Below are 9,359 nucleotides of genomic sequence, written 5' to 3' on the forward strand. Positions count from 1 at the left end.
AGTTGGTTATACACTAATATAAAAGCCCAAAACCCTTAGAAGTCAAGGTACGCATAATTTCCCCTAGCTCTGGCACTCTAGAGTTATGAAAGCTCTCTAACTTAACCTTCAGAGGGCATTTGACTAGTACCACATCAGTAATCTCTGTAAGGTCTTCTTCTTAGTCTTTGTTGTGCAGGTTTTGTCTAGAGCGTGCAAAGATTGTGAGACTTACTGACGATTTCGACATCATCAGTTGGTGTTATCTGTGGGGAATCGTAAGCCATAATACCGCTTCACAGACAAAAAGTTGCATGGTGCTTACTCGCTCGATAGTGACCACCAATAATAACCAAAGAGACGAACCACGTACCACTGCCCTTGAGAGACATGTTCAGACTCTTGCCATGGCTGTTGAATGCCTCACCAAGCAAAATTATGACCTAGAAGAGCAACTACGCCAAAGGGACACCGAGCCTCGAAATCAAGAAGAGGAGCAAGAGGGGGATAGCCTTCAGCACACCAATGGTAGGTAGAATAGAGAAGGGCCGGAAGGCAGCAACGCCGTGAGCAGACCAACTGCCACAGATACTGCCTTGTCGAACCTGGTCACAGAGATTCAGATGATGAAGGAACAAATTTATTTGATGATGAATGCCCTCAAAGGACGGGCATCAAGCGATCTTGATGAACTGATACATTGAACGGATTCACCCTTCACTGCATCCATCACTTCATTCCTACAAGTAGAAGCCTAAGACGGGTCAAGGGATCCTTTGGACCACCTGGAGTCGTTCAAGACCCTCATGCACCTGTAAAGCGTAGCGGACGAGATCATGTGCCGAGCCTTTCCCACTACATTGAAAGGTCCCGCAAGAGTATGGTTCAGCAGGTTGACGCCAAACTCTATCGGTACCTTTCAAGGAGTTGAGCGTCCAGTTTGCCTTGCACTTTATCGGGGGGCACAGGTACAAGAAGTCCACTACATGCCTGATGAATATCAAGCAGCGGGGGGATGAGACATTGGGGTTCTACATCACCCGCTTCAACAAGGAGGCCCTCTCGATTGATGAAGCTGACGATAAGATCCTCATGGCTGCATTCACCAATGGGTTACGAAAGGGGAAGTTTTTTTTTTCCCTATACAAAAATGACCCGAAAACCATGTGGGATGTACTTTACAGGGCTACTAAGTACATGAATGCAGAAGACTTGTTTCTTGCCCGAGAAGAAAATCCCAGGAAGAGAGAAAGACAAGAAGAAACACGACAGGATAGGGGACGGAAGGCCACAAGGACGGGAGATGGATGAGAGGATAGGGGCTCTAAACCCCCCACTAGAAGGTTCACGAGTTTCAACCCACTGAATGCCCCAATCGATTAGGTCCTGATGTAGATCAAGGACGAGGGATCCTTTTCATTTCCTGGCAAGCTAAAAGGCAACCCTAACAAGAGGTCCAGAGACAAGTACTGCTGTTTCCACCGAGATCATGGTCACGATACGTCCGACTGCTACAACTTCAAGCAGCAGATAGAAGCCCTGATCAGACAAGGAAAATTGCCAAGGTTCATCAGCAAAGAAAGGATAGACCAACCACAAGAGCAAGGCGCCCGGAGGGAAAACGAGCGTCCCAAACCACCCATAGGCGACATAAGGATGATTGTAGGAGGCACCACAACTTCCGGTTCGACCAAGAAGGCGCGCAAGACCTATCTCAGGATAGTTCAGAACGTCCAGCTGACGGGTTTGGTCTCGAAGAGGGCACGCATCAATAAGCTTGTAATTGGGTTCACAGAAGAAGATGATCGATGTCACCACCACCCACACGATGATGAGCTTGTAGTGAGCATATGGATTGGGGACTATAACACTCACAGGGTCCTAGTGGACAATGGGAGCTTTGTTAATATACTCTACTACCCAGCCTTCCAGCAAATGAGGATTAAGAAAGAATGGTTGATTCCAACTAACGCACCACTCGTTGGATTCGGAGGAACAAGAGTGTACCCACTCGGTGCACCCGTAACAATCGGTGACTACCCTTAACAGATCACCAGGGATGTCACATTCTTGGTTGTAGACTATTCATCTGCATACAACGCCATCCTGGGTCGTCCTACCCTTAATTCGTGGAAGGCCGTAACCTCCACTTACCACCTGATAATCAAGTTCACCACCGAATACGAAGTGGGAAAGGTATGAGGAAATCAAGTAACAGCACGCGAATGCTACATTGCCATGCTAGAGATGGACGACCATTTACATCAGACGGTGGTAGAACTAGTAAAAAGGTTGGAAGAGGTACTCCTTGACGACTTTAAGCCTGAGCGAATGATGAGAATAGGTACTTCTACTAGCCTGCCAGTCCGTCAGGCACTCATATCATTTCTAAAGGAGAACCAGGATGTCTTTGCCTGAAGCCATGAAAACATGCCCAGAATCAATCCTTCGGTCATAGTCCATAAGCTGAACGTATCGCCCTCTTTTCCTTCCATCTGTTAGAAGAAGCGAGTATTTGCACAAGAACAGGACAAGGCCATAATAGAAAAGGTTTGCAAGTTACAAGAAGTAGAGTTTATACGAGAAATATACTACCTCGACTGGTTGGCCAACATGGTGATGGTCAAAAAGGCCAATGGGAAGTAGAGGATGTGCGTAGACTTCACTAACTTGAGCAAGGCATGCCCTAAGGACAGCTACCCACTTCCATGGATTGACATCTTGGTGGATTCGACGGCAAGATACCAATTGCTGAGCTTCATGGATGCATTTTCTGGTTACAACCAGATCAAGCTAGACAAAGCTGACTAGGAGAAAACTTCTTTCATCACCAGCCAGGGTCTCTTCTGCTATAAAGTAATGCCATTCAAACTCAAGAACGCGGGTACCACGTATCAAAGGTTAATGAACAAGATGTTTGCACATTAGATTAAGAGGAACGTTCAAGTCTACGTCGACAACATGTTAGTAAAGATTCTACAGGAAGACGACCATTTGGATGACCTTAAGGAAACCTTTGATACCCTTCGTTCGAGCAACATGAAACTAAATCCAAACAAATGCGCATTTAGGGTGACAGTTGGAAAGTTCCTAGGGTTTATGGTATTCTAAAGAGGTATTGAGGTTAACCAGGACAAGATACAAGCAATAATGGAGATGACGCCGCCAATGAACATCAAGGAAGTACAGAGCCTTAACGGCAAAGTAGCCGCATTACATAGGTCTGTCTCAAGAACAACGGACAAGTGCTTGCCTTTCTTCTGCATGTTGAAGAAGTTGTTTGAATGGACGGCTGAATGTCAGCAAGCGTTAGAAGACTTGATAGCATACCTCTCCTCCCCACCACTGCTGAGTCCCTCCAAACCGGGCGAGGAATTGTTCCTTTATTTAGTCGTCTCCCCGACAACTGTCAGCACAGCCTTAGTCAGGGAAGAAGACGGGGTACAAAAGCTTGTATACTACACTAGCTGGGCGCTCCGGGGCGCAGAAGAGAGGTACCCCCCGATGGAAAAGCTTGCCTTCATGTTGGTAACTGCAGCTCAGAAGCTCAAATCATACTTCCAGGCCCATACTATGGTCGTCTTAATAGACAAACCCTTGTGGAGAGCAATGAGCAGCCCTGAAGCAGCTAGATGGATGGCGCTATGGGTGATTGAGTTGAGTGAATTCGACATACAATATTACCCACGAACGGCCATAAAAGGGCAAGTCATCACTGACTTCATCGCGAAATTCACAAACACGGAGGACAAGGGGGCAAGAGCACAGCTGCAATGGAGTATCCACATGGATGAATTGTCAAACAAACAGGCAGGCGGAGCTAGCATAATACTTTATTCTCTAGAAGGCGACGATATCGAGTGCATGATTCAACTTGACTTCCCTACGACCAATAATGAGGCGGAGTACGGAGCCTTAATAGCAGGGCTAAACCTAGCCAGAGTGGCAAGAGCTACAAATGTGGTCATATATCGTGACTCTTAGGTAATCACAGGTCAAGTAATTGGCAATTACAAATGCAAGGGCGAACAGATGAAGTAGTACGTAGAGCAAATGAAGTATCGAGTGAACGACCTCCAAGCGAAATTCATTCAAATCCGAAGGGAGGAGAACGAGCAAGCCGATCGCCTAGCCAAGGCTCCATCAGCAAAACACATGGTTATCCCTAGCCAGGTACTATCCTTTATTCAAAATTCACCATTAATAAACGGCGTCAGTGTGCAGGAGATAGGTTTCAAAAACATCTGGACCACGCCAATAACCTCCTACTTAAAGGACGGTATGCTACCAGACGGTAAGGAGGCCGCTAGGAAGCTGAAGGTACATGCGGTGTGGTTCGTACTAATAAAAGGCATCTTGTACAAAAAGGGCTTCTATCGTCCGTACCTGAGGTGGCTTAACTCCAAATAAGTAGATTATGTCATGAGAGAAGTCCACGAAGGAGTGTGCAGGAACCATTCAGGATCGCGGTCTTTAGTGCATAAACTGATTAAGGTAGGATACTACTGGCCCACTATGTAGAAGGATGCACATGCGCACGTCAAAGCTTGTGACAAGTGTCAGAGGTTTGGCAATCTCATCAGGAAACCAACAGAGGAGCTGACTCGAATGACGGCCCTATGGCCTTTCGCTTAATGGGGGTTGGATATCATGGGACTATTCCTAACAGCAGTTAGGCAATTGAAATTCCTAGTAGTCAGTATTGACTACTTCACCAAGTGGGTGGAAGCCGAAGCCCTGGCCACCATCACAGAGAGGAATGTACGAAGCTTTGTATGAAGAAACATCATCTGTAGGTATGGTATACCTAAGGTACTGGTCTTAGACAACGGGAAGCAGTTCGATAACGATTCATTCAAGGATTTTTGCTCACATTTGGGAATCAAGAATCACTACTCATCACCCGCCCACCCCCAAGTCAATGGACAAGTCGAGGTCACGAACCGATCCTTGCTCAAAATCATCAAGACTCAGCTTGAGGGGGCAAAGGGAATATGGCCGGAAGAATTGCCAAGCGTTTTATGGGCTTACAGGACGACAACAAGGACACCTATGAGAAAGACTCTGTTTCCACTAGCATACGGAAGCAAGACAATCATCCCGGCCGAGGTCAAACTCCTAAGCTACAGAGTTGAAAGCTATGGCGAGAGTAGGAATGATAAAGCTATGCGTCTTCAGCTTGATTTAGTGGATGAGGTCAGAGCGATGACTGAGCAAAGGCTAGCTTAGTACCAGGACCTCATGGCCAAGCACTACAACTTCAAAGTCAGACATAGGGACTTTCAAGTTGGAGATCTCGTCTTGAGGAAGGTGACAGGAGCCACAAGAGATCCCGCCTAAGGAAAGCTTTGACCTAATTGGAAAGGACCCTACAGGATCACGTGATGGCTAAGGAAAGGCACCTACCACTTGGAGATGTTAGACGGGCAAAAGTTACACCACCCATGGAACACGAAGCACCTGAAGAAGTACTACCAGTAGATAAGGGCATGACCGATGACACTCCTCATTTCCAATTGGCTTCCTTTTAAATAGTTTTTACTATTTGCAGTACTATTTAAGCCTGAAGGATAGTTTTTTTTTTGTTTTTTTTTAAGAACAATTTCTACATGCATGTTTTTGACAATAAGAGGAGTTATTCAGATATGTCGTGCATATGTGTACTGGGATTATTATTTATCAGGTCCACAAGTGGACAGGCTCACCCTAAAGGGATGACCTACATTCATTATTAAGTCCACAAGTGGATGGGATGACTTACTTCCATTAAGTCCACAAAGTGGGCGGGATCATCCTAAAGGGATGGCCTATATTTATGAAGTCCACAAGTTGACGGGTTCATCCCTAGGGGTGGTTTGAATATATAAAGTCCACAAGTGGACGGGTTCATCCTAAAGGGTGATTTGATTCTATCAAGTCCACAAGTGGATGGGCTTATTTAAAGGATGACTCACATCTGTTAAGTCCACAAAGTCAACAGGATGATCCTAAATGGATGACCTATATTTATGAAGTCCACAAGTGGACAGGTTCATCCCAAATGGTGATTTGAATATCTAAAGTACACAAGTGGACGGGTCCATCCCAAGGGGTGATTTGGTTATATCAAATTCACATGTGGACGGGTTCATCTAAAGGATGACTTACATCCATTAAGTCCATAGTTTTTTTTATTTCTTTTTAAGAACAATTTCTACATGCGTGTTTTTTCACAATAAGAGGAGTTTTTTAGATATGTCGTGCATATGTGTACTGGGGTTATTATTTATCAAGTCCAGAAGTGGATGGGGCTCACCCTAATGGGATGACCCACATTCATTGTTAAGTCCATAAGTGGACGACATGACTTACATTCGTTAAGTCCACAAAGTGGATGGGATCATCTTAAAGGGATGACCTATATTTATGAAGTCCACAAGTGGAAGGGTTCATCCCAAGGGGTGATTTGAATATATAAATTCCACAAGTGGACGGGTCCATCCTAAAGGGTGATTTGATTATATCAAGTCCACAAGTGGACGAGCTCATCTAAAGGATGACTCACATCTGTTAAGTCCACAAAGTGGACGAGATCATCCTAAAGGGATGACCTATACTTATGAAGTCCACAAGTGAACGGGTTCATCCCAAGGGGTTGCTCTAATGCAGCAAGTATTTTATCCTGGACCACCTTCCAGGTCTTCAGCTCCTCCAGCTCCGCAGCCGTCGCCTTTGCCTTCGCCCTTACACAGTCCAATGCCGTCTCATGGGATAGATAATAGTCCATCAACCCTTTCATCATTAGCATCTCCTGAAGAAACCAAACAAGGGTTAGAAAAGTAAGGAGACAATTTGAAAGAAAGAGGAAAGGGACGGACATATTTACCTATGCGATACTAAAGAGACCAGTCTCCCCTATAGCCTCTGTTGCATGATTACTTAAGTCCTCGTAATCGTCGGCTTTAATAATGGACGAAAGCTGCTCAAGGGTGTACTGAGGGTCCTCACGTAGTAGGATGGGTGGTTTTTGGGTGACAGGAACCTGAACCGTCATAAGACCCTTACCCTTTCCTAGGCCAGGCAGAGTAGGCATTTTCTTTGTTTCAGCCTTGGCCTCGACAATTGTCTCTGCCATGACTTTGGGTTTTTTAGGAGGACGGTCGGTCTTCTCCGATAGTCTCTTCTTCATGGACGAGTTGACTTGACCCGTGGCCTTAGGAGGCAAGCTTGCTTCTTGTTTCTTCTTCGTAGCAGCCTGCTGCTTTATAAAAGCTCCTCTTGCCTTCCTCCATTTCTACATCAAGGTAGATGGAAAGAAAAGGTTAGGAAAATTACAAGAAATAAAAGAAGAAAAGAACAACGGACTTACATCTGCGTGCCTGGCTGTTGTAGCGATGGGCAACTTCAGTAGGTTCGAGACCATCGCAGTACCAATGGATCGTGTCCAAGGTGACAAGCTTCACCCACATCCTCTTCTTCAATTTAATTGCAAAAAATTTCTCCAGAAAGCTCCACTGCTACAAGGTCACCTCTAGACGGTCTTGAGTTGCAAAAAAGGGGACGGTTAGACCAGCAACGATAAAATAAAAGACAAACTTAAACTATACAGACATCTACTAGATGGAGGCATTGTGTCCTAAGTTTTGTCTACGAGCATGTACTCTTGATCATTGGGTTGACACATCCAATCGTCACCCTGGAGGAAGAAATACCGGCTCTTCTAGTTTTTGTTAGAGTCAGGAATGTCACACACTAGCTTGAGTATAGGCTTCCTTGGTAAGAAGTTATACATACCTTTGGATTGGCTAATCTTGGATGGACAGTAGCAGTGGAAGAACTTCTCCACCGTCATCCTACGCTCCCCGTCACGCAAGGCTCCATAAAAGACTTCCGCAACAAGGAACACTCTCCATGCATTCAGAGAGATTTGGGTGATGACAAGCCCTAGGTACTGAAGAAGCCGACGGTGAAGAGTGCTTAGATGGAACCTAAGTCCTGCCTTAAACATCTACTCATACACCCCGACGTCCTTAACCTCCTCGTAGTAACACTTTTCAAACTTAAAAGGTAAATGGATAGGGATGCCGACGGGGATCTGGTACCTCTTCTTAAGGGACTCGAAGTGTTTTTGCTTGATGGTAGAATTGAAATCGCTTACAGTCCACAACGGGAGAAGGATAAACTGCTTGAGGCCATCTGGACCTACAACAGTCTGGATAGGAAGATCAACGTAGATTACATCTGAACTGTTTGAGTCACCAACTGAACCTCCCTTTGATACGACCGCGTCCACATCCATATCCTTCTCCAAAGGAGAACTGGTAGACGGATCCCTTTTATCATGAGAGGTGTCGGGGTCATCATGACCAGATGGATACACCTCATCGTAGCCCGCTCCTTCGCAGACACACAATTGATCACTCGACGCCTCACTAGACATTTGTCACCTACAAGTGACAAATAAACCCTAAGACTTTACAAGTTTACATAGACGACGGGTAAGCAATATTTAAAGTAAAGGGCCAAAAGAAAACTCAGTGAAAGGCAACAGATGCTTACTAGTTGAACAATTTGAAGAGGCAATGGAAGCAGCGTAGCAGACGGTCGCAACAAGTGAACAGTCACCAAAAAGCGATGTAAAAGGAAAAGCTAAAAAGAAAGTAGACAGTAGCGCTCTGGCTCTGAAAATTTCTTGTGGAAAGTAAAAATGAGAGGGAGAAGCAACAAATATAAATAAAGGGAACGATACGAAAGACGAAGGGATGCTTCGGTACAAGAAATTAACCACTAGAAACGTGCCACATGCCCCTACTACATTAATGGCACTGGGCTAGCTTGTCAAATCATAATGCATTTCCTAAAGGTTGAGTTAAACCGTCACTCTACGAGTATGACTGGGAAATAAGGCAACGGACCCATAGAGTGAGGGGGAAACTGAAGAGGACAAAATTAAAGTAGATGGTCTTGTTTTACAGAACCTGCCATGAGCGACTGTACTACTAGGTGGTCGATCAAAGGGAAGGAAGCAAGACGACGAAACATGCTGAAGGTGGATGAACTCTTTATGGCGGACGGATGAGAGAGAAGACGGATACAAAGTGGACAGTGGTAAAGCCATGTGGCACCCACATGGTTTAATTGGTCTTCAAGAATCTTCAAATGGAAATGGCTTGTGCTTCACAATTAACCCTAATCAACAGAATCTCTATATGGAAATAATCCCGTAAAATATGTACATTTATGAGGATCTTCCCTACAAGGAAAAATTTATTTTCGCCAAGAAACAAAAGTTAGTTCTACACTACTATAAAAGCCCAAAACCCTCAGAAATCAAGGTACACATAATTTCCCCCCGGCTTTGGCACTCTAGAGTTGTGAAAGCACTCTAACTTAACCTTTGG

General features: G+C 45.1%; 2 protein-coding genes across 2 annotated transcripts; both read left to right on the top strand.

The window, feature by feature from the left end:
• Positions 1-815: 815 nt before the first annotated feature.
• On the top strand, positions 816-2,025 carry LOC142635091 (uncharacterized). Its single transcript, XM_075809306.1, has 2 exons — positions 816-947; positions 1,375-2,025. Exons 1-2 carry the CDS (start codon positions 816-818, stop codon positions 2,023-2,025), a joined length of 783 nt encoding a protein of 260 aa, XP_075665421.1.
• Positions 2,026-3,129: 1,104 nt separating this feature from the next.
• LOC142635092 (uncharacterized) lies at positions 3,130-3,963 on the top strand. The gene has a single exon (XM_075809307.1). It carries the CDS (start codon positions 3,130-3,132, stop codon positions 3,961-3,963), a length of 834 nt encoding a protein of 277 aa, XP_075665422.1.
• The last annotated feature ends 5,396 nt before the right edge of the window (positions 3,964-9,359 follow it).

The sequence above is a fragment of the Castanea sativa genome, chromosome 5, assembly GCF_040712315.1.
Source record: "Castanea sativa cultivar Marrone di Chiusa Pesio chromosome 5, ASM4071231v1".
Taxonomy (NCBI): Eukaryota; Viridiplantae; Streptophyta; class Magnoliopsida; order Fagales; family Fagaceae; genus Castanea; species Castanea sativa.